The 25,056-nt window shown below is 56.1% G+C and overlaps 1 protein-coding gene and 1 long non-coding RNA gene across 10 annotated transcripts in view; one reads left to right on the forward strand and one right to left on the reverse strand.

Moving 5' to 3' along the window:
• Window positions 1–1,399: 1,399 nt before the first annotated feature.
• On the forward strand, window positions 1,400–8,613 carry LOC149915724 (uncharacterized). 6 transcript variants are annotated; one of them, XR_016471711.1, is made up of 5 exons: window positions 1,400–1,485; window positions 1,670–1,749; window positions 2,736–2,784; window positions 4,237–4,371; window positions 5,694–6,192. It is a non-coding gene; the product is annotated as an uncharacterized LOC149915724 (long non-coding RNA). The 6 variants fall into 6 exon arrangements; XR_016471712.1 differs by having other exon boundaries at window positions 1,670–1,738; window positions 2,706–2,784; XR_016471707.1 differs by lacking the exon at window positions 1,400–1,485 and having other exon boundaries at window positions 1,510–1,749.
• A 13,286-nt stretch (window positions 8,614–21,899) lies between these two features.
• Window positions 21,900–25,056, reverse strand: part of NTN3 (netrin 3) — a 28,426-nt gene continuing 25,269 nt past the window's right edge. For all 4 annotated transcript variants that reach the window (XM_090151361.1, XM_031595386.2, XM_090151362.1 and 1 more), the window contains 2 exons: window positions 24,751–24,825; window positions 21,900–24,661 (listed from right to left, as the gene is read on the reverse strand). In XM_090151361.1, the coding sequence (XP_090007487.1) occupies window positions 24,333–24,661; window positions 24,751–24,825 (404 nt within the window). In that variant the 3' untranslated portion in view covers window positions 21,900–24,332. The remainder of the gene's footprint in view (window positions 24,662–24,750; window positions 24,826–25,056) is intronic.

Raw genomic sequence — 25,056 nt, forward strand, 5'->3', positions numbered from 1 at the left:
GCTTGTCACCCAATGTCCTCATCCCTTTGCTTCTGCTAAGCCAAGGTCTGGACATCCTCCTCCTCCTCCTGCCCTCCCCTGGAGGTGCCTGTGTGGGGCCAGTGGGGCCCCAAGGCTGGGGATGTCATCTCCCCATCTCTGCAGCGAGGTGAATGGCCAAGGGCAAGGTGTGGCGCAGGGGTTGAGTAGAGGGGCTGGGGTGGATGGCAGTGGTACCTTCTGCCCAGGTTTGGGGATGGCAGAGAGGCAAGGGAGTGCAGCTGGCAGCTGTGCTGTGAGCTGTGACATGGCTGCGAGGCAGCTTTCATACCAATGACAAAATGCCCTTCCAAAAATGTTTTCTTGGATAGAACTCACATGCAGTCTGCTGAGCCAGCTTCATCCAGCTGCTGGGCATGAGCTGTGGTGGGGAGGCACGGATTCAACACTCCCCAACTGTGGGGCTCAGCGTCACACACACTGGCTGTTGCTGCCATGCAGGAGGGGACTGTGCGTGCTGGGTGCCGTGGGGACCTGTGCCACTGCCCTGAATGCTGGCCCTCATGCTGAGGCACCTGCTGTTCCCTGCCAAGCACCCGTCTGCTTCTACACCGTGGCCAGCTGGGGCTCCCAGTGCTGCCCAGCAGGGGACCCTATGCTTCCCAGCCACTGAGTGTGGGACCTGGACCCTGCAGCTGGGTGACAGCAGTGTCTGGGATGGGGCCCCTGCCTGGCCTGTTCTGCTGTCCTTCTTTTCTGTTTCCTGGTGGCTGCTGTTTCAAGGTTGAATTTGATGAGCTTCAACTTCCCATCAGGTGATCTTGTGATGACTTTGTCTGCAGACCAGCCCTGCTGCTGCCTCCCACAGCCATTCCCAGCACAAGTGTTGTGCTGTGCACAGACTGCCCCAAGCACCAGGTGAAGGAAAGCCAACCCCTCTGTGCCAGCCCTGCTCACCCATGTCCCCATCCTACACTGGCCCCAGTGGCAGAGAGCCATCCAGATTTCCGTGGCATGAGTGGCTCTGCACACAGCTGGGCTGACCGGTGCTCTGAGACCACTCCAGGCTGCTGTGGGGCCCCTGCTGCTCCAGCTCACCAAGAGGAGAAAGATTGCCACCTTCCCAGCCGTGCCTGGTGCATCGGGGACATGGGACGCGGTGTTTCCATGGCGGGCCGCCCACCCGGAGGGATGGATGTGTCCTCATGCACTGCCATTGCAGGAGGGCCAGCAGGGAGAGGGGACAGCCCCACGGCTGCTCCCAGCCCCGCAGCCCCGCTCATCACCCCGCCATTCATCGGGCCAGACAGATGCCCCCAAATAAAGGCCGCCGTGATTGATACCCAAAGACAATGGGGTGGGAGGGGCCAGCGGGGCTCCGCATGAATAAACATGAGGGTCTTTGGACAGAGCTTCCTCTCTTCACAAAATGGGACTGATTGTGTGGCAGGCATTTAACATTCAGCTGTGGTCGGCCTGTCTTCCATTGCCCCCCAAACTGCCGAGGTGCTTCATTTATTTAATAATTTCCCCTCCTCCCCTTTTGCGCTCGCTCAGCGACAGACCTGGGTCCTTTCACGCTTTGTCCTCCCTCTTTCTTTCGTTCTTGCTCGCGCTCTCTCTCTCTCCCTTTTTTATCTTCCTTCCTTTTCCTACTCCTTGTTTCTTTCTCTCTCTGGCTTTTGTGCAGGGGGCCGTGACGAATGGCTCAGAAAAGAGGGTGCTGTGAGAAACTGGAGCTGCGCTGGCGGAGTGGGTGGTGAGGACTTGGTGCGAGGGGTGAGGGGGGTCTGGGGGCTCCACGCGGAGCAGGGCTGGGTGGTGGGGGGCAGGGGCTGTGTGGGGCCTCTCTCTGTGCCTTGGGAAGCCAAGGGTGGTGGTGCTGGGGTAGGGGTGTCCTGTGCCCCCTGCCCGTGGGGACCCGGCCCTCCCTGCTCACCCTGCACCTCCACTGCTGGCTCTGTGTGGCCACCAGGGAAGGGCTGCCGTTCTGTGTCACTTAATGCAACTGAGACGTGGCCCCAGGAGGGGATGGTGGAGTTGCTTGGGAGGGCACAAAAGTGAGGTTGCGGTGGTTTTGGTGGAGGATTCCTTGTCCAAGGCTCGTAGGACTGCTGATGCATCCTGTGCTGGGATGGTGAGGTCTGTGCCAATGTCCCCCATGACTGCTGCAGCCCCTGATGCATGAATGCTTTTGCTCCTGCAGAGGGACCAGCACAGAGCCCAGGGCTGGTGGCACCATGATGCACAGGGAGCTGTGTGCCACATGCTGGTACCGATGTTCTGCTCACCCCTGGGAAGGCCAAGACCTGGGACAATCAGAGCAAGGGCTGCACGTGGGATGGCTCTGCTCACTGTGACATCCCAGCCCTGCTCTCGGTGCTGCAGGGCCCATTGCTGCAGTGCTCAGTGCCTGCAGGAGGATACGAGGAGAGGGAGCATCCCTGGTGTGCGTCCTGCATCTTGCCCACCCAAGGCCAGGGCAGCTCCTCCTTGCTGACCCTTCCTCCACCCTGCTCCCTCAGCCCCAGCTCTCCATCCTCAGCCCCAGGGACGGATCCTGCTGTCCCATTGCCCACAGCAGGGCCCAGCTGGCAGCCTGCAGGGGACGGGCCTGGCAGGCTCCAGCAGCAGGAGGGCTCATGCATTACAATCCAGTACAATCTGTCCCCCTTCCCTCTGCCCAGCGGTAGGGGAGACGGTTACTGTTTAATCCCATTTGACAGCTCTTTCATCATCTGCCTGCCTCCCTCCAGCTTCCCCGTGGTTCCTCCAAGGCTCCTTTGTGGCCATAATCAAAGCCTGGTGAGTGATGGCTGTTTGGGGGGAGGGAAGGAAGGGACATTGGAGGGTGGCTCTCCCACTGGGGGGCGAGGGAGCGAGGCCTCACCGTGGCCTGGAGAGCTGATGGGGACAGGGACGATAGGATGCAAGGTGTGGGGTGCCTCCAGTGTGCAGCTCCTGTGGGCATGGCTGTGGGCGGTGATGCTGGGGCTGGACACAGCATCCCTGGCACTGGGAGCTGGGCACTGTTGCCACACTGCTGATGGGCCCGTGTGGCTCTGCTTCACAGCGTGAACTAACCTCCCAGCAGTCCCTCCAGGGAGTCATTGGCACTGCTGGCCTGGCCTGACCCTCATAAAGTCACTGAGTTTTTGTCATGGGTTTCAATAGGCATTAGGCTGTAGTGCTCTGCCTTTGCCTGACTATAAACTTTTCGGGGCTTTATTCCCCCACCTACCAGCAGGCAGAGATGAGGCATGGTGCACAGGGGGATGGCTTGGCACACACTTCAAGTGCCTCCTGGGCTGACCAGACAAACTGCAGGGTCTGTACCACGGCATCTCCTCGCTCAGGGGTGGCAAAGCTGGGAGGTATGGGAACCTCCCAAAAATGTGCCGCAGTGCTGCTCCTGTGTACACGGCCCAGCCCAAGTGCCACGGCCAAGGGTAGGCTGGAAGGAAGGCCCTGTGCTTCCCAGGGAGGGAGTCTGCACGCCCGTGGGTTATCGCCTGCATCAGGGCTCGGTGACGGCACTTCCCAAGAACACATGTTCCCTCGTAAACCCGGGATCTGCTTATCTCAAAGGGCACATCCGACAATTAGCTTATCTGCTGTGAAAGTGAGGAACAGCTTTAGTTATCTGCCCGGCTTCCGCAAGCCAAAAAAAAGGGAGAAAGAGCCCCTGGAAGGACAAGGCGCATACGCAGCGTCCTATAAATAAAGTGAGTGCAGTGAGCGTGCTGCAGACAGGCTCCATGTGCTTGCGGAGGGAGCTGGAGATGCTCCTGAGTTTTAAGGATGCTTGGTGCTTCCTGGTGTCAAATGCTGCCTTTGCCAAACCATTCCAGGCTGGGTGGTAATATTTCAGGGTGGGTTGTGGCTTCTTATTAAATTTTGGGGGAAAAATCTTATCCATAGTGCTGGGCTGTTTCCAAGAGTGAGGGTATTAGGAGACAAAGCATTTGTCCTTATTTTGTTTTAAAATTCTGCCTTTTGAAGCAAGAGCTTGAAATTTGGCAAGTAGGGAAGGGAGAGAGGCTGAGATTTGTCTCGTGTCCCTGGAATATACTCAAATTTGACCAAGTCAGAACACTTTATTTGGGAAAAAATGCACTCAGCACACGCTGACCATGGAAGTGGGCCCTGCTCGGAGGTGCAGGTTCCCCCCTGCATTTCCCACCCCAGTGGCACCAGGGGACATCTTGGAATGTTGGTGCTTCTTCCCTGATGCTGCTCTTTGCTTGAATCCCACAGCAGCATGGCAGTGCTGGCTTCCCAGATTAATCTTCATGGCTGCATGATGTGGCAGTGGCTGTGCTTGCTGAGCCCATGGGATCTGACGGAAGCCGTGGTTTCCCAAGTGCTTGCCCTGAGGCAGCATGCAGACAGGTGAGCTCCCTTCTGCTGTGCTGCGTTCAGTGTCATTTCGAGTGCCCTACAACCTTTTTCTCTTGTCCCTCAACAAACCAGCCTGAATAACATATATATAATGAAGCAGAGAGTTTAACCATCACCCTCTGCCCTGATGGACACCAGCAGTGATGTGCAAACTGCCCAAACCCACGGTGCTGGAGGGGTTGGAGACTGTGAGTGTGGCCCCTCTGCTGCTGCCCCCCGTGCTCTCTACTCCATCACTGCCACGGGCACAGAGGTGCTGGCAGGAGCAGAAGCTGGGGCTGCTGGGCAGCTCCTTGGCAGTGATGGGTGCTGGGCACCCAGCAATGAAATTGCCAACAGGTGTTGGAGAGAAGGCTGTCAGAGTGCTCACGATGGTTCAGAGCCAAACTGTGGGGCCGTGTGATGCTGGTTGGCATCACTCACTTCCCTCCCAACCCTGCCGCCACCTCCTGGTGCCTGCTGGCCTGTCTGGCACCTTCCTGCCTGCAGGGCAAGGATATTGCTGCTCTGCCTGGCCTGGAGCACCACATCCCCACCCCACCACTTCCACATTAGGGAGCATATAAACTGGAAGAGGAACGGCTGTTTACGAGGGTGGGTAGTGTGATAGGACAATGGGGAATGGTGTTAAACTGAGACAGGGGAGGTTTAGGTTGGATATTAGGAGGAAGCTTTTCACTCAGAGGGTGGTGAGGCACTGGAACAGGTTGCCCAAGGAGGCTGTGGATGCCCCATCCCTGCAGGCATTCAAGGCCAGGCTGGATGTGGCTCTGGGCAGCCTGGGCTGCTGGTTGGCGACCTGCACACAGCAGGGGGTTGGAACTGGATGAGCACTGTGGTCCTTTTCAACCCAGGCCATTCTGTGATTTTGTGATTCTATGATCCCTTGCTCTAACACCAGCTGTTGGACAAGTTACCTTCATGCAGGTCACTGCTTGAGGACTCCTTCCCATAGAGACCTCAGGAGTGCAGTGGAGCCAGTGCCCGACCTGGGGGCAGGCAGGGATGGCCCTGGGGCTGCTACTCCCTGGTTATGGTCACTGCCTGTTCCCCAGTGGCCCAGCACTTTCTCCCCGCTCTCCCCAAAATCCACATGAAGAAACAAGTATCTTGTTTGCAAACTAAAAACTAGAAATGATTTATATGTTTATAAGCCCAGCTCTGGCTCTCTTTATTTTGGCAAAGGGATTGTTTGCATCTTTGCAGAATTCCTTCACCCAAACCACTCATTAGATATGAATTTCAAAACAGCCGGAGGGAGCGGGTGACTCAGGGGAATTAGCAAATGGCTTCCCAAAACCTTTTACGTCAAGGCCAGCAGCTCGATGCCAGTGGCACAGAAGACGTCGTCACTCGACATCGGGTCAGCACCCTCGAGCCAGAGGATGTGTTGGAGAAGCTGGGCCATCAGTGCCCTGCTGGCAGGTGCCTCAGCTGTGGGAGCAGTGCAGAGAGAAGGACTGAGAGCCGTGGATTCCATCCCCAGGGCTTCAGTGACCTCCAGGCACTGGGACACAGGTGCTGCTTGGGGTGGAGATGCATTCCCCAACAACCTTGCACCCTCTTGTAGGGGACTTCTGGAGGAGTATGCCTGCAGCCTGGGCATGGGATAGCATATGGAAGCTGTGAGGGCTGTGGGGAAGCGTGAGGGCTGTGCTGCTGGGGAGCAAGCAGGCTCAGCTGTGCCCTGAGCCGTGGGGCTGAGCTCCTCCCTGAGCATGGCTTGGCCCTCGTCTCGCGAGCAGAGATGAAAATAAACTCAGCTGAAGGGTCCTTTAACTTTCTCTACTCGAGTGAAAATAAATGCGATTTCCCTGCCACCCGGCCCTGTAAATTCCCCTCGCTGTGAAATATCTTCCAGATATAGTAAAGAGACGGCTTTCGGCTATTTTTTTAAACATCTTTAACTGCTGTATATATTTCCAGGGAGACGTAATAAGCGCTGCAGCTAATTTATCTGCATGTACTGTAAATATTTTCAGGAGATAGCAGAAAGGATTTCAAACACATGGCTGGAGGACTGGCACACAGCGTACGCTGGGTGGGAAGGATGCCGTTAACCCTCTGCTTGCCGCTGCCCTCCGCAGGCCATCCCCGTTCCCCCAGCTGCATGCAGGGTATCCACAGAGGGGCAGAAGCTCTGCATCCCTCCTGTTTCCCCACTCCAGATGATATCTGCCCCAGCCTGGGCAGTGCTGGGAGATGCAGTGCTAATGCTGCCAGCATGGGGAGAGCTCTGGGAAGGCAGTGGTTGCAGTTTTAACCTCTGTGAGTGCCTGGGTGTGCTCGCAACCCTGGGTTTCTGCAGGCCTCACAGGAGAGCCCAGGTTGGCTGGATAATGCCGAAGTGGGCTTTCAGCCCTTCAGAGGACACATTTCATGTTGGTCCTCCTGACTTCAGACAGCGTTCTCTTCCTAACTGGCCACTGCTGCGTGTCCGGCTCCTGGCCTGTGTGCAGCATCGTAATCCACAGCAGGAGAAGTCCCAGGGGCAGGTGAGGGCAGGGCATGTCACAGGGCAGATGTGGGGTGAGCGACCGGGCGCTGGGTTGGAGAGCAGAGCCGTGTCATCCCGAGAGCCTGTGCCTGGTATCAGCAGGAAGCATCACAAAAAGCACATTCAATTCACTGCCTGCTATGGAGCTAACAGCCCTGTGTCACGAACAGCCTGTCCTGAAGCTGTGGGTCATCCCAGTGCAATGCTCACCCCTCGAAGGGGCTGCACTCTGACCGGCTGGGCAAATCTGCTGCAGGCATCCCTTGCTGCAATGGACATCCCTTGCTGCTGTGGTTATCCTTCATTGCTATGGTCACCCCTTGCTGCTGTGGACCCCCCTCACTGCTGCCCCAACCCTGGGGGAACCTGGGGACACCCTGGCCCTGCATCCTCACATCTGGTGGCTGCGTGTCCCCTGCCACATCCCTGCCCACTCTTCCTGCTGCACTGCGCAGTGTGGCTCTGGGCTCTACTGCAGCTTTCTGCTTCACCGAAGAAGAACTGTTCTCTCAGCTCATGATTTGTTCCCAAGCCTCGTTTTTACATGATGCAATTTAACACAGAGCAAGGACACGAAGTACCTGTTGGCTTGGAGCCCACTCTAAAAGCCGTAAAAAGGAGATAAAAGCCTTTAAATGCTAAGCCTGTCCGAGGAGACAATAAAAGGCAAATGTCTTCCCAGTTTTATGTCTATGCCTTTTACTTGATTTATGGAGATTTTGCCATATTCCTTCATGGTTTGTGACTTTTCAAGCAGTTTGACTGTCGTAAAAGGACCATAGAAGCAAACTGCACCCTTCAGAGGCTGCGTGGTCTCCAGGTCCAGGCTGGTCTCAGTGCACAGGGCTGCGGTGCCCCAGATTCCCTCTCTCAGCAGAGGGCACTGCCAGCAGTAGGGGAAGCATGGAGCAAAGAGAAAGGGCCAGGATGTTTCTGCTCAGCCTCCTCGTGATCAGCAGTGTGTTGGGGAGAGAGCTGCAAAGAGGATCCAGATGGGGAAACTGCAGCTGCTCCCCGCGAGCAGCTCTGTGTTTGCTTTGGGGATGCGTGGCCCTGTGGAAAGGTTGGGGTCAGCACAGGGCCATGCGAGGGGTGTGGGGCCAAGAGACCGGGGTCTTCATTGAGCCAGAGCACTCAGATCTGGAGCTCATCAGCTCAGGGGCAGGATGCGTGCATGCCTGTTGGGGCAGGGATGTGAAAGCAATTTCTCTCAGTAAAACAATGCTTCCCTCTTCTGCTTCTTTCAGAAGTGGAGCTGTGAGCCCAAACGTCCTCAGCTGACTCTGGTGGTACTTGGGGGAGGCTCTGTGGGATGCTCGGGGAGTGGAGCAGCCATGGAGGTCTCGGCTGGAGCAGGAGGCCAGCACCTGACTGCTCGGGGTGCTGCTGCACAGTGCCAGGATGGCCGCCATCCCTGCGAGGGCTGCCTGCACCATCCCTGTTCCACCAGGTGCTGTGGTCCTGAGGCACATTTTGCTTTACCCAGCAAGAGAGAGTGATTGATACACATGAAGCTGCATTTTTTTTTCCTATTTCTGACACCTCCAAGCTCCGGATTCAGGCGGTGACCGGAGTCTCCCCATCCAGCCCTGTGGTCATCAGCCCTGGCTTGCTGGGCCATCCACTGCCCCTCATGCCTTGGGAAACTCCCAATGTGCAACTGTGGGTAGGGGTGCTGGAGAGCAATGTGGGGGAGCAGAACTTGGCTTGTCCTTAAAAGTCTCTAAAAATATATATTCTTGCCTGTAAAAAAATTAGTAATTTTAAACCACAGGCGAGTGCTTCACATTCCTGAGGAATGCTGCCCTCTGTTTACTGCTCGTATTGTTCTCAATGAGCTGGAACCGTGGAAATGAATATTCGCTCTGACGCCATCCTTCGCCTTGAGAAAGAAAGGAAGAAAGAAAGAAAAGGGAAAAAGAACCAAAACTGCCGAAGGAAAACAGAGTCATTCTCCCCATGACTGAATGAAAGAATAACATGGGACCGTGGAAACAGAGCTGCCAGGGCGCAGCAATTGATTTAAAGTGGGCTCTGAATGCTGTCACTGTGGTGGTGCGAGGGCTCGGCCCAGTGGGGGTCACTCCTGGTGTCCCTGAGCCCCTCCCCAGCACGGAGGGCACGTGAGGGGTGAGGCACTCGGGGGTCTCTAGCTGGGACATGGTGAAGGGAGCAAGATTTAAAGCCCAGCCCAGGGCTTCCTGTGCTTAGGTTATCTCAGGCTGGGGCATTGCTTCAGACCACACAGGAACATGCCGAAATAATTTTTACTGGTTCCGCAATATAACGTGCAGCACATGGGGATAGGAGCCGTGCTGTGCTGACACGCTGCCTCAGCACGCCGGCATGCTGCAGGGCTGCCAGCACACGGCTCTGCAGCAAGGCAGGCATTGGGATGCAGGGGTGATGTGCATTGGGATGCAGGAGGATGCGCATTGGGATTCAGTGAGGATGTGCACTGGGATGCAGGAGGACACACACTGAGGATGGGATGCAGTAAGTATGTGCAGTGGGATGCAGTGAGAACGTGCACTGGGATGTAGGAGGATGTTTATTGGGGTGCAGGAGGCTGCACTTTTGGATACAAGAGGATATGCATTGGGATGGAGTGAGGGGATGGACTGGGATGCAGCGAGGGGATGCATTGGGATGCAGTGAGGGGTTGCATTGGGATGCAGTGAGGATTGTGCACTGAGATGTAGGACATGCATAGGAATGCAGTAAGGATGTGCAGGCTTTGCAGCCTTGTCCTGAACTGGACCAAAGACTTCCAGGCTGCTGTGACCTGGGAGCAGAAAATCTTTCTGCAGGATGCAAGCCTCCTTGCCTAGGTTCTCTCTTTCCAGAACGCACCCTGAGGGCTGGAGGGAGCAGCAAAAACAGCTGAGCATTTGGGCTTTGCCCCAGGCAGGCCCAGTGCCCCATTTATGGGAAGTGCAGGGACAAGGGAAATGCAGCACCGTGGCACAGCCAGGGAGGGACGGGGGGGTCCCACGCCACCTGCACCTCGGGATGAGGGCAGTGTGCTGCTGGCAGGGAGGTACCCCCGTTAATCATCACGTCGGGTAATTGCGTGAGTGGCCGAGGGGGCAGAGCAGGGCTGGCCTGCAGGTGTGGTGAGAGTTGGGGCCCCGCTGCCGTGGGCCGGCACAGAAAGCTTTCAACTGGAATAGGGTTACCGCCAGGCAGCCCAGCAATGCCAGGGATGTGAGGAATCCCCTATCTGCTTCAAAAGGACGCATTCTTTATCGGCTAATTAAAAAAAGGGCAGAGGTGGGGGGCGAGGGGGGAGCGATGCGCACCTGTTCCAGATAGCACACGGCCAAGAAGGGGGTGAGGGGGGGCTGGGGAGGGTGGCCAAGTGGTGAGCAGGGCAGTGCTGGCACCTGGCAGCACTGCTGGGTGACACCGTGGTGCATTGCTGTCGATGCTCCTGCTCACTGCACCCTGGATACTGCAGGAACACTGAGCCCCATTGGGTCAGTGCTGAGCACAGGGGGCTTGGGGGCTGTGATCAAGTCTTCTGCATCCCCGTGTAGCTGTCATCTGCCACCTGGGTTTGGTTGAAACTGTCCCGTAGGAAAGACTCAAGCTAGAAAACACCTGCACTATTGATTTATTGGCGGGATTTATGGGATGTCCAGAGATGCCTCCTCTGGACAGTGGTGTGGCACATCTCCCTGGCACTAGTCAGGTTTTGTGCTGCCACTCTGTGGTTGCTGTTTCCTCTTTCTTGGTCATTGTTACTGAGTGGGAAAAATGTTCAAAATTTGGGTTTTGTCCTGAATTGCTCCCACAGGGAATCAATCTCAGCAGCATTGATCTGGACAAAATTTTGAATAGAAGAGAGGAAATAGTTCTCAGAGCTGGAGAGCAGTGAGCCACAAACTGACCATTTATGGATCCTGCTGCATCCTGCTCCTTTCCTCACATGGCACATGTGGGAAAGAGCATCTTCAAATTCTCCTTCCTTCTCTGAATTTGGATGCAATCAGTTGGTGTCTTCAAGTCTCAGAGCTGGAAAGTGAGACATACCCACAGACACCGTGGTTGCACCAACCTCATTTTCTTTGGAAACCGAGCCAAAAAAGAAAGAAAAAAAAGGGTGAACCGTGGTGGAAATGAGCCAGTCGTAAGCTGTCAGAGCAGTTTGCACACACAGCTCAGCACTGATTTAATGAGATCGTTTCTCATCTTTAATTAAATAGGTGTGACTGGGACTGGAGGAGCTGAGGACGGAGAATCTCAGACTGGGGCTGGCTGCTATGATGATGCTGGGACAAGGGACAGATCTGTCACTGAGAGCACAGGAGAAAGCATGGTGGAGTGGTTGGATGTAGGGGATCTCCTGCCTGCACACTTCCATGCCAGCACAGATGGACCCTACACAAGGGTCCCCAGGCCCTCGTGGGATGCTGTGGCGCCTGATCAAGCCCAGAATGGGACATGTGACCCTTGCAGAGATGTAGGAGGGACCATGGGGATGCTGGAGGCCAGGGCCTGGAGCCTGGGCTGGGGATTTGGGCAGCAGCTGAAATCCAGATAAAGCGAGGCTGGTTCTTGCTATAAATCCCCACTCTGAGGCAGTGAGGGTTTCTTGGGGGTCCCTGAGGACTTCCTCCTCCACAGCCAGGTGGATATTGGCAGCGGGGCTGAGGACTGTCCTGACATTGGCAGTAGTGATGCAAACAAGTCCCACCACCTGAAACACCTGACACAGTGTCTGGGTTGGGTGTGCAAGGGCTCCTCCCATGGGTCACATCCCGCACCATGGCTCAGACCACAGTCACTTGGCAGGGGCACAGCTGGCCACACAGGCAGCAGTGTGTGGTGGAGTTTGGGATGGCTCCTGAATCCCCTTCCACCCACATTCAGTGCAGTGCATTCACTGCTCTGCCCTGCTCCTGGCCAGCCCAGCCCTGCTGGCACATGGGGACAACACCATCCTGCATCCCTTGTGGTCAGGGGATGGATGGATACACCCTGAGCACACACATGCTTCCTCCCCTGCACCTTTTCCCTCACTCTTGGCTCAGCATCCCCTCTTCTCTCTGCCTGGCAGCCGGGCTCCATGTGGCCCCATGCCAGCTGAAATGTAGGGGATATAATGTCCTCCTTTCCCTCCTCAGGGATACAGGGGACTGCTGGCAAAGCTGGGACCCAGGTGATGGCAGAGGGAGAGGAGGCTCTTGAAGTCACACTGGGACCACACACTCCAGTAGGACAGGCTCTTGCTTCTGTGGCCAGGTGACAGCATGGCCCAGCCATGGGGACACCGCTGAGCCCCGTGCTGAGCCCCTGCTCCCCCAGCTCCTGCTGCAGGAGTGGAGCAGCACGATGTGTAGTTGAGCCTTGGCAGCAGCCCCACAGTGGCCAGGAGGGGACAGATGGTGTTCGGACGCGCAGAGGACACAAAAGCTGTCCTGGTGCTGTGGTCACCTGCGCTGGGGGCAGCTGCAGGCTGGCAAATGGCCTGGTTGCCTCTTGCTGAGCCAGCCCTGGGCGCACCATGGGATGCATGTGACACCCAAAGGGCTGCTGTGTTCCTTGCTGGTCCACTGCGGCTCTCACCTTTCCAGCACACCCCACCTTGCCACGGGATGTTGACTCATTGCCACTCTGAACCTCGTTCCTGCTGGTAGCAGGGCTGGTTGCCTGTCCCCATCCATGCTCCCAAAAGACAACATACTGCTTCTGTTTGTGCCAGCGATGAGAAGCTCCTGCCACCAAACCCTACCCTGTGTGTGCAAACACATGCAAATGTGTTCCCATGACCAGTGTGCCAGCTCCATCCTACAAACACCTGCTGGTCCCCTGCAAACAACACATGTGCTGCAGCCTCAGGGCACTAGGACTGGGCTGGCAGGCGGCTGGAGACAGCAGAGCTTCAGGCTGTGTGCCTGATCCATCCCCTCCCTGTGTCAGGTGACAAATCCTAAAGGAAGATTTCAGGGTGAGCACATGGGGAGTTCATCTGTTTCCCCAAGAAGAGATTGAAGCTGAGCACAGAATCCAGCTCTGTGTTGTGCAGAGCCGCTCCTATCTCCCAGCTCCCAGTTGTGAGTGCTCACAACTTGGCACACCTGTACAGCAGAGCCAGGGACACAGTGCGGGGGGAAAGTGCCAGCTTTGCAACCAATCTACAGCAACCTCTGTGTTGGCACCGGGATGGCACAACCTGACAGCCCTGTGCCCCACACCCATTCATGCTGGGGACCCCGTGCCATGATGTCGTTGGATTTTCCAGCAACAACGTGAGAAGCTAAGCTGCCTCCAAGGAGAAACCGGGGGTGGGGGAGTGGTAGGAAGAGGGAGGGGGAGCTTCCCCTCCTAATTTCAATAAACTAAATGAAAGGGGTGGAAAATTGGTATTTCATGCAAAACTTGGCGAAGGTTAAACCACTTCCAGATGCTGTCTCAGAAGGTTTTGCTCCAACCTGATCTGTTGCAGATAAAGCCATAGACACCCCTGCCAGATATTGTATTACATGCCAGTGGAGTTTCCAAGCAGTGCTAAGATCCAGTCAGCCTTTTGTGCTGCATTGTCCCATAACTGAAACAGGAAGGACCCAGCAGTGTCCCTGTGGCCGTGCACCTGACTGGAGTCCCACCAGGCATCTCTGGGGACCTGCAGCAGAGCAGGCAGTGTACTGGATGGGCAGTGGCAGCCTCAGCACAGGGAACTGGGCACAGTGTGGCTGCTGCTGGCTTTTAAGGTTAGGGAAACTGAGGTACAGCCAGGCCAAGCGTGGAGAGGGGCTGCTGTCCCCCTGGGCTACCACCCTGCTCCTCTCCTGGCTGTGCTGGGTCAAGGAGCTGCTATGCCCAGTATGGGATTAGCACACCTGCCCATCACTGGCATTCCTGCCCCCTGAGCCGGCTTCCTCCTCCCCCTGTCTGCGTTTTGCCCCCGCTGCCTTTCGGCCAGCGCTTGTTTTCTTAGAAGGCGGCTCCTGTGCTCACCGAGCCCAACAATTTCCTGCCCAGGCGAGTGCATTCCTCATCCCTGTTGCAGGTCCCTCCCCCTGCCTCCCCACCTTGGGAGCACAGCCCAACCCCTTGCCCCCCCTTCCCTCCCAGTGCCCTGCCTCAGTTTCCCCAGCTGACACCCTACGCTGTTTTTGGGAAGCAAATCAAAGCTTGGGGATGCAGGGTCCTGTGAGCTGGGCTTGGGATGTAGTGGGAGGTGCCATCTGCCCCTCCTGGCATTGCTGGAGGGGAAGGGGTGGTCAGGACAGTGGTCTGCAGCAGATCCAGTGTGCCAGTCCAGCTCCAGCCTGGGCATCTGCTCAGGTCACAGTGCTGTTCAGAAGTGCCACAGGCAGTGCTGATGGCACTGAGATGTCCCCTGGCTCTCCAATGGGAGAGCATCCCCATTTTCCCCCGCACATGGCACAGGAGGGTGATGTGGCCAACAGGATGGAGCTGCTGGCAGCTGTGGGGTGATCCTGACGGCATGCTGCTGCCCTCCCTGTGGCATTACTCAAATTGTCTTCCTGCTGTGCGAGCTGGGAAAGCTCAGAGCAGTCTGAGGACACCCAGGACAGCCAGGGTGGCTGTCACCTTGGGGCACTGAGCCCAGCACTCACATGAGACTGGCGCTGCTTGGGGGAGAGCATAATGGCTCCCCCTGGGTGGCCACCACCAGGTCCTCAGTGGCCCAGTGGGACCTGCTTCACCAGAAGGACCGCGGTGGATGGGGCTGGGGCTGCGATCGATGTGCGGGGCAGGGGCTGGGGGCACGGGGCAGACAGCCCAGCAGTGTGGGTGCAGTGGCCGGATGCGCCCTTCCCTCTGCAAGCTGCCAGCCCAATACCCACCCATGGCCCGAAAAGAAAGAAAAGCCCCAGCCCGCCTGTCAGGAAACCTCAAATCAGGGCCAATGTTTTTGAAAGTTTTTTTATCCTCTCTCTTTTAACACATCTGCCAATATAATCTGACCTTTTCCAAATAAATAAAGCCCTCGCGCTCCGGCTTTGATCCCGCACTCCAAATTTTCTATTTACTTAATTGGCCCATCCAAGGTCTGAGCAAGCCGCGGGCCCACAGCTGCCGCCGCCGCATTCCTGGGGGCTTATCGCCACCCGCTCACCTGGTTGTCATTACTGCAGGGCCGGCTGCGCCCGACACAGCCCCCCCCAGCCCCATCCTGGCACCCCCGGGGCTCACAGGGACCCCCCACTCATGTGCCCAATGCAGGCATCGCTCACCTGTCCCAGTACCCTGCAGGGGCAGTGCAGGAGGAGAGCTGGCAGGGGGGTGCGGGGGGGAGCAAAGCCTGATGTGCTGCTCTGAGATGCAGATCACATCCTGGTGATCCCATCTTCCTTCAGGTTTGGGAATGAGTGTGCACTGCAGGAGGGAGCGCCGATCTCAGACGGAACACGGCACTGCAAGGACCTGGATCTGCTGGGCAGCTGGGACAGCTGTGGGTCCATGGCCATGAGGAGCAGCCCCAGGGAGGTCGGCAGAGCTGGGGACTGCACAGTGCCAGGTGCCTTCATTGGGGTCTGTCTGCCCCCTGTCTCTCTGCAGATGTGGCTGTAGGACCATGGGGGGATGGGGAGCCCCTTCAGCTGTCATTCTTTTGTTCAGGAAATGAAAAAATGTCCAGTGAAGGCTCTAGACAGACCCAGACGTGCTTCTTGGTCCTGTGTCTTTCATCCACATGTTGGCTAAGCTCATCCCTGCCCTGAAGAGGCAGAGGATGCTTTTTCTTGCTTTGAGTTCTCAGCCTCTGCGGGCAGGAGGCAGTGAGCAGGCAGAGTCCTGGGAGCACACAGAGAGCTGGGGAGTGGGCTGCTCACCGAGCAGGAGAGACCAGCAGTGCTGCATGGAGCCTCCAGCCCCAACCTGTGTGTCACCCCCAGGGAGTGACCTGCAATGGCTGTGCTCGAAGCACGCTCTGTGCAGGGGATGTGACTCTTTGGCAATGCCAGTTTGCCTCCCCGTGTCCATTCTCTGCCTGCCCAGCTGGCTCTGGAGCCGGGAGGAATCCTCATAGTCCATTTATGCTGCTTTTAGTAGCTCCCTGAGTGATACCATAACTTAGTTTGTGCCCAAGAGCTCCTTTCTCTGGAGAAGGCTGGCTGCATCCTGTGACTCACTGGTGCCCACCTGTTTAGCTGGGTTCACCCAGAGACTGAGAAAGGCCCTTGCTTTCCTTGCTGGGACAGTGATTATCCCACTGCAGCTGTGTTCTCAGCTCTCTGTAACCACAGTGGGTATCTCCTCTGCTGCCCATCTCTGCCCCATCCACCCCACCCAGCTCATCCTGCTGTTAGGCAATGCCTCCTGGTGACACCCAGTCCCCAAACCACCCCTTCCTCCTCCGTGGCAGCAGCATGAGGCAGAGCAGAGGGCAGGGAGGGAAGGAAGGTGGTGTAGGGTGGGATTTCCACGTTTGACGTGTTGATGTTTCCCAAGTAGAAGCCAGTCACTCAACATCTGGCCGAGAATATTGCGTCTTGCTTAAGAGCAACTCCAGATGTTCCCAAGACCTTTTTTTCATTATTTTATTTCTTTCTTTCATTCTTTTCTTTTCCCCCCTCCCTCCCAGCCACTCTTGACTCACTAAATCAAGGGAGACAGGCTTTTAACTCTCTGGAACGACTCAATGGTGAGATGAAACGAATTCTCTGGAACTGTGTGAGCAGATGTGTGCTGGGGGAGGGAGAGGGGGAGCAAGGTGAGGCAGAGCAGGAGACAGAGGGGGCACAGTGGCCATCTCTTTAGCACGAGGTGCCCCACTTGGATCCATAGCATGATGGCCAGAGGGATGAGTGGCCTGTGAGGAGTGTGCAGGGCTGACAAAAGCAGGACCTGAGGCTGCGGGTATAAGGGATGGACCAGGTCCTGTTTCAGTGGGTGAACTGGTGATCTCCTCTCCAGCATAATTGGGTCCAGTTCTTACCTCCTGAAAGTGGCTCAGAGCCGAGGAGGTCAAGAGAAGGATGGGGCTGGTATGTCGATGACGCTCATCCAAAGAGGTGATTTATCATCGCTGACGGGAATGGGAGAACGAGCAGCCAAACAGCGAGAGACTTGGGAAAAGGGAAAGTGTGATGGGAGGAGGGGAGAGGTCAAAGGTGAGAGAGATGAGTAGCAGAAAGACAGAGGAGGGTGGTGAGAATGTGAAAGGAAGACCCAGAGATGTGGAGGCACGGATCGCTCTCATGTTTCTTGACTCCTGCTGGGGCTCTGTTCTGGTTGGCCCTGCAGCATCAGTACCAATCATGTGCCATGCAGGATGGGGCCTCAGGTACCTCTGAAGTCCTAGAGCTGCAGTGTCCGAAATCTCTTCAGGCAGAGAATCACGAGTGTGGTGCCTGTCTCCCATTAGCTGCGCTGTCCCCTCCTGAGCCATCAGAGCAGCCATTTGTCAGAGCTGCTCTGTCGGGGTTTGAGTGCTCCCTGGCAAGCTCACCCCTTCCCAGCAGGGTTCTGCACACTCCTTAGATAAAGCCAAGAGGCTTAAACCATCTGCTTTCTTCTCTTTCTACATCTGCAAAGTTACCCTGACAAAAGGTGCAGTGGAGGGGGGGGGGGGAGGGAGGAGCACGAGAAAATCTCTCTTTGCTGCCTTCCCTTAGAATTAATGAGCTAAAATATTGGATGAGCGCTGCAGTCAGCCAAGAGGAGCAGCCTGATGGCATCCCTCCATCCAGTGTGAGGCTGCACCGACAAACCCAGGGGAGATCTTCCCAGAGAAATATCCCATGGAGGCAGTTAGCATGGCAGGACCAGCCCCATGACACCAAACCTCATGTCCCCAGAAGGCTTGGTGTCACCAGGGCTGAGTCCGTTGCCATTCCCACTGCTCAGCGCCCAGCCCAGTGATGGCCCCAGGTGGGCTCGGTGCTGGCTGCAGGTGGCCACTGTCCTGGGGCTGGGGCTGGGAGTGTGTCCCGGCTTCCTGCCCTGCACGGGGGTCTTGGCTTCCAGCTCCTGGCTCCGGAGAGCGAGGCTGAGAGGCCATCCTGGCTCTCAGGAGGACCTATGCTTCAACATTTTCCAAACAAATCACTTGGATTATTTCTAACTGACGTTTTTTGGAGGGCTTTTCCTTCTGCCGGAAGGGAACGACTTGATTTATTTATTTCTCAAAAATTCCCGAGGAAGGGAACTTCTGACTTTGGACAACTCCATGGAAAGCTTCGCCCAGCCATAAGCAGCACCTACATCACCATGCGTGCTGATCCGGGGCGACCTCCCCCAGGAGGAGAACAAACTGCATATCCCCAGCCCCAAAGCATCTGAAGGAGCGTGCCTTGCTGGAAGAGCCGGGCTGCTGAACCTCAGCCCCAGCTCTGTACCGGCCTACCTGCCTGTGCTTGGGGTGCCTGTGGTAGGGACAGCCCATGGCCCCGCTGGGGTGGGATGCGGAGGGCTGACACCTGCCAGGTCACCTTTTAGCAGCAAGGATGGGACAGATCTCAGAGGCTGTGAGATTTGGATGGAAAAAAAAAATATATTTTTTCAGCCATTGTATTTCACAAAAGGAGCTGTTCGTCTGCTTAGAATGTAGGTGACAAGTACAAAAGGCATTTGGCGTCATAAAGCAGGCCAAATTTTCAGGAGGTCGAAGATATATGGTATGCAATCGAGTCCCAGCTTCAATCTGCTTCTACACTGTAAATTCCAATTACATCATGCTGCCTTGTTTAAATACCGTGAAACCTGGCTCATGCCCGAAGTATGTTTTATATATTGCCACATCCATCTGAAATAGATGGGCAATGTGTTTTACGACACATGTGCAAATATCTCCGTATTTTTCCATCTGGGGGTTTATGAGATCTTTCAGAAAATTAATAATGGGGCTCGGAGGAAATGTTCGACTCGGAGGCAGTAGCAGAGATTTATGGCCGTCCCAGTGGATGCCAGGGAAAAGTCTGGGAGCGCCCGCAGCAGACAAAGGCCCGCGGTTTCGCCAGGCGCTCCCCGAGAGCTGATTTGGCAGAAGGGACGAGTGCGGGAATTTCCCCATGTGAGCCGGCAGGTTGTTGACGAGGGGTTTCTCTGCAGGCGCTGAGCAAAGATTGGGTGGGGAGGAAGGGATGTGGCCATGCCTGCATGCTTTGGGTGAAGGCAGTGGGGTGGGCAGGGGACTGCACCCAGTTGGGCTCTGTGGACAAGGACCTGGCCCAGAACCCCTGGGCTCTGTGGGGCTGCAGGCTGCCCCGGCTCTCAGCCAGGCACCCCTCTTTCAGTCTCCCCAGAATCAGCCGTGCTCTGGGAGTGCTGCACCTCCCCGGCTCTCGCCATGAACAAAAGCGGATCATTTCCCCTCGCGTGGATCCTCCATGGGGGAAACGCTGGCTGGTGTTTATTTTGTCAGCAGAGAGGTCTGTTCTTTGAGCGTTCTGGGTACTGAGTGTTGTCCAAGACGAAAAAATGAGCCGTTTATTTGAGTCTCACATTGGCTGTGTAAATAGAGGACTCACTACAACAGATGCTGGCTGGCGGATCAGCGGAGTGGGGCCGATCCTGTGCTGTGACTGCCAGCACCGTGGCTGGGACATGGCACACCCCAGGTAAGCAACCCAGCCCTGCACTGTGTGAGCAACGTGTGCCTGAGGATGGACCAGGGCTGAGGCTGCTGCAGGGTTCTGCACAGGAAGGTTGGGAGAGATGCAAGGCTGAGCCCATCACTGAGCCCGTGTCACTGAGCACTGTGTCACCATGCCCATCACTGAGCCATGTCACTGAGCCCACGTCACCAAACAGTGTGTCACTGAGCCTGTAGCACTAAGCCCATGCCACCAAGCCCATGTCACCAAGCTCTGTGTTACTGAGCCCGTGTCACCAAGCACCAGTCTTGCTGCTCAGGTGGGAGCTGTGCTGGCCTGGTCCCACTCCCTGGAGGACACATGTCCCTTTGTGCCACCACAGCTCCCATGGACTGCGGCACACCCACACATTGCAGCTGTGCCATAGGGCCAGTGCTGTTTGGCAACGGGATGGGCACCCCATTTTCAGCACCTCATTGAGGGAACTGCAGAGCTGGGGGCTGCCCACCCGGTGCCATCACCTCAGAGCCCCATCCCTGCACAGCCCTGCCTGGGATTGCCTGTTCACTGAGACCACAGGGATCACAGGGATCATAGGGACCATAGGGACCATAGGGACCCATCTTCTGCTTTGCAGCCGCTCACCATCACTGCTGAGGTGGGAAGCCCCAGCAGGAGGGGCCCGGCGGGCTTCTCCAGATGGTGCCCCGTTGACCTCAGCCGTTCTCCGTCTTCGAGTCTTCCTTAGGAAAACACGGTGTGAGCCAGCCCATCGATTAATGGTTTCCGCATGTTCCCCCCGTGCGGCCGCCGTGGGAAGCTGCCTCCCCAGGCCGGACCTGCTCCCCGCTCCCAGAAGGGGAGTCCCCTTTTGGGGTTTGCTCCCTGTGCCCAGAGTGGGTACACAGCTGCTGGGGACAGTGCATGGGATGCTGAATGCTCTGCCCAAAATACGCCCTGGCAAAGGTGAACAGATAGCTGGGATGAATGAGTGAGTGCACAAACACGTCAGTGACACGGTGATTAAATCTGATGTAAAAAATGCCCTGAACGCTTGTGAGAACCACAGAATCACAGAATCACAGAATGGACGGGGTGGAAGGGACCTCAAGGATCATGAATCTCCAACCCCCTGCCACACGCAAGGCCACCAACCTCCACATTTCACAGCAGCCCAGGCTGCTCAGGGCCCCATCCAACCTGGATTGAACACCTCCAGGGATGGACGGGGCATCCACAGCCTCTCTGGGCAGCTGTTCCAGCACCTCACCGCTCTCTTGGTAAAGAATTTCCCCCTAACATCCAACCTCAATCTTCCCTCCCTCAACTTCAAACCATTTCCCCTTGTCCTGCTATGTGCTTTGGAAAGCAGCACTTGGGAAACAGGAGGCAGGTGAAGTGTTCAGTGCCCTCAGCATGGCTGTGAGCTACGTGCCCCAGTGCTGGGGGAGCCTGGGCATCCCTGTGTGTGCCCACCTGGCTCTCAACAAAGGGCTGGAGCAACGTTGCTCAAAGATGGTGGTGCTCCGAGCACAGCACTGAGCCATGGGAGCAGGGATGGGAATACGCTGTGCGTACATCCGTCTGTCCGGCCATCCGCCTGCCTGTCTGCTCAGATCGGGGTTCAGCTGTCAGCACTCGTGTGATCTCTCACGACTGGAACTGGCTGGAGAATATGGAAAAAAGAGAATCAAATTTTCTTGTAGTATTCTCACATTTTGCTTCTTTCCTTGGCCAAATTCCGGCTTTCCATGACAAAAAATGTCCATCAGTGTTTTAAAATGAGAAAAATTTCAACCAGCTGCAAAATTCAGTCCCAAAGCAGGGGGAAGCTCGCAGACTTGGCCTCTTCCAGAGACAGTTTGCCCCAGCTGACTGCACAACGCCAGGAGAAGCCCCGGAGGTCTGCGCAGGGAAGCAATCCCAAGAAACACGCCTGGCCGCCTCGCTGGTCCCAGTGCAGCACTGCCTCACACCTGGGTGGGAGCTGCTCACTTGTCTGCTTATTACCCCATTTCTTCCCCCAGCACTCTGGCTCTCAAAGCAGCTAAGCCTACTGGAAATGCAATTTGATTGTGCCTTGTCTTAACTGTGGCTGTGTTTAAATATTAGCGTTATGAACAACAATGAAATAATGACTTAAACCATTAATGATCATATAAAAATAGGACCGAAATAAAATAAACAGCAGGTTATATTGTTAGTGTTCTTGTTCTGCTCAGCCACAGCTCTTGGAGTTGAAGTTGGAAGACTCTGCGTGGGGTCTAAGCCTGCTCAAGGAGAGCACAAAACAGGGACATGGCTTCTGTGGCACCCGTGGGACGCCCATGGAAACCCATGGGACACACATGGGATACCAGTGGGACACCCATGGGACACTTGTGGGACACCCATAGAAACCCATGGGACACTCAGAGCTGGGCACAGGAACAGCGTGAAGCCCTTTGGCTTCCCAGCACCCACAGAGAAGACACGGAATTAGGCGGTCAATACTTATTAGACTCGTGTTATTAAAAATAATAATAATAAAATAATAATAAAAAACAAACGTACATATATATGTTACACTGTGGTCCATAGCATCTGCTGGCTTTTCTTTGTACATGTTTGACACGGCTCTCATGGGTGCCCCAGGTGGTACATATATTGCACATCTCAGCAGACCAGAAAGCCCAGCAAAGCCCCCCCGAACCCACATAGGGGTCCCCAAAATGATCCTGCCAGTCTCCTGGGTCTACTCCACCTGGTGATACGCTTCAGTTCTAAAGCAAATGGGAAGAGGTGACAAAAAGGCATGCAGACACGTGGGAGTTACACACACATCTCAGAGCACCCCCGGCAGAACTGCTGGGCCTCCAAATGTGGGTCCTTGCCTGCAGCTGGTGCCCAGCTCTGGTTAATGTGATGGCAGCTGTCTGGTGGTTCTGGGCTGCACGGTGCAGGGCCCCAGCAGGATGAGACACTGCTGGGATCACTCGTCCTGGGGGCTGAAGAGAAGGAAGGATAAATCCCAAACAGCAGCTGCCAACACCAAAGTCCTCCCAGAGCTTTAGAGACGACTTCAGGTGAAGAGGAGACAGGTGCCAAAGGAAAACCTGGAGCTTCCCATCCTGCAGTATGTGTGGAGTGGATTTTGGGGAACATGGGATCTTCACGCCTCCGCCCAAGGCTGTGCATGCTTGGAGGTTGCATGCTCCTACTGCAGTCCTGTCCTAGGCAGCATTCATGCTCTGCTGCTCTTCCACAGCTGTGGCTGAGGAGGAGAGGGCCCGGCAGATCCCAGTGCAATGCTGAGTTCCTCCATGCACAGCTGAGAATGCCTCTGCCCAGCTCCAACATGACAACAGCGGTGTGTCCGGCCAGGGGTTGCTGGGTGCGAGCAGCAGCAGGAGTAAGAGGGCTGGGTGTCTGTGTACTTCAAGGGACATCTTGTGGCAGAGGCTGATGGCCTGTGACAACCAGAACAAGCAGTACTAGGGATGGGAAAGTCCCTTTAACTCATCCAGAGCAGGGAAGGAAGCTGAGTTGGAAGCGTAGCACAGGAGCAACTCATCCAAAACCACATGGGCTCAACTCACGCTTTGCCCCTCTGCTACTCCAGTTCTGCCCGTCCCCTGCAGAGCAAAGTGGCATCCGCAGAGCCAGAAGCACAGCACTGCTGGCCCCAAGTGTCTCTGAAAAGCAACCATTGGTATCTTCAACAGCTTCTCCAAGTGCGTAGATCCTCACTCCCCAAACTCCCCTGACCTGATGCCCCAGGGCTGTGCCATCTCTTCTGCTGCAGACACCCCTGGGATGGGGTGGCCGCTCACCATGTGATGGGCTCAGAAGGCTGAAGCATCCTCCTAGCACTCCAGGAGACTGCAGCACAGGCTGCAACACCTTGCTGAGCCTCGCAGCCCTCCTAAACAGGCAAGGTTTATATGGAAAGGAATATCTATTGTCAGATCAACTATTATTTCCACTCATGTTTATTATGCTGAGACCACTATAACCTCAACATGGAAAGAAACTGATGTCTGTTTGAACTGGAGACTAATACAGTATGAAGAAGAAATAAAAGACTGGAGGTTGGTCAGCAAAAGCTCTTCTCTCTTCCTGCCACCTCTGCCTCTGCACCTCTGGCACGGCCAAGGTCACAGCAGCACGCAGAGCTGGCACAAGAGGAGAATATGGGTATCTGCAGGTCTTTCCTGTTGGGTCACCTGGGCCATGCACCAGGACAGGCAGTCCCCTGCTCCCTGCTGAGCACAGCTCTGTGGGGTGGTGGCCAACAACCCTGGCTGTCCTCAAGATTTCCATGGGTCCTGCCCCTGGGCAGCAGCACCAGTCCGTGTAAAGCTGAGGTCCTGCAGGATCAGGTCTGGAGAAAGGTCACCTGGTTCTCCCAGCGCAGCTCCTGGGGCTGGTCCTGCAGCGCTGGATGCTCTCCACCCAGCCAGTCCGTGTGTGCACGGGGAGGGAGGAAACTGACCTCCTGTCCCTGCTGCACAAGAAGAGGGGCATGAGAGCTGAGAGCAGCGCATGTGAGGGGGAAGCAGGCTCTCAGCACACAGCAGAGAGAGCTGCGAGCTCAGACAGCAGCACTGGGCAGAAGGTTTTGTACAAGGGGAAAGAGAGACTAGGACAGAAGGACGAGGAGCAGCATGCCCGGAGCAAGAAACCAGCCCCTCAAGCTCCTTCTGGCAACAGGCACCCACAGGACCCCCTCTGCTTTGCTCCTCATTCAAGGTTTGTCATTACCACCTTACTTTCAATACACACTGGGAGAAGGAGGCCCACGCACACACACACCCACGCGTGCACACGCACACACAAAGGGGAACCATTGCCAAAATATACACTATAGACAGAAGAGTCCGTTCACACATACGTATGTACAGAGTCTCTGGGCACGGGCTGGGTGTGCAGCCGGGCCGGGACCTGCGTGGGGCACGAGGCCCTCAGGGCTTCACACACTTCCCTTTCTTCTCCCGCCGCTGAAGTTTCCGAAGACGGCGAGTCCAGGCATCCCTCCATTGGATGACCAGGCTGTTCTTGTCGGCCATCAGTCCCGGCCGGTCGGTGGAGTTCTCGCTGATCCCCATCACCAGGTACTTCTTGCTGATCTGGATTTTGGGGCACTTGCAGGACAGGTCCTTGAGATGGATCCACAAGAAGTTGTCTCCACGCTTGACCCGCTCGTCGCGGCACTTGTAGACGGAGAGGATGTTGATGGTGAACTTGGCCCAGTTGGCCACCGTCTCCATTTCCAAAATGTTCACTTGGACCACTGAGGGAAAAGAGGGAGAGGAGGGTGACGGGGATGTTCTGCCAGCTCCTGATGGAACCGCCTTGCCAGGGGATGCAGGGCAGCCTTACCATAATCCTTCTTGCAGTACTTCTTCATGTTAATCTTGTAGTTGCCTTTGGCTGGCTTGCAGTAGGAGTCACAGTCTGCAGAGGAGGAACAGAGGGTTTAGCATGTGGCACAGCACTTTTCCCACGCTATGGGGAAGGTGTCATGATGGGGGCATGTCCAGAGTGGGCTTCCCTGTCCCAGCGTCCTCCAGAAGGCTTAAAGCCAGGCCTGGGATGCTGCTAACAGTGGGATCCCTGAGCCCTGCTTGCCCCCCTATTATCCCAGCAGCCCTTGCAGGCTGACACTGGCCCCACTGCAGCCCCCAA

The sequence above is a fragment of the Phasianus colchicus genome, chromosome 16 (genome assembly GCF_987193195.1).
Source record: "Phasianus colchicus chromosome 16, bPhaCol1.hap1.1, whole genome shotgun sequence".
Lineage (NCBI taxonomy): Eukaryota > Metazoa > Chordata > Aves > Galliformes > Phasianidae > Phasianus > Phasianus colchicus.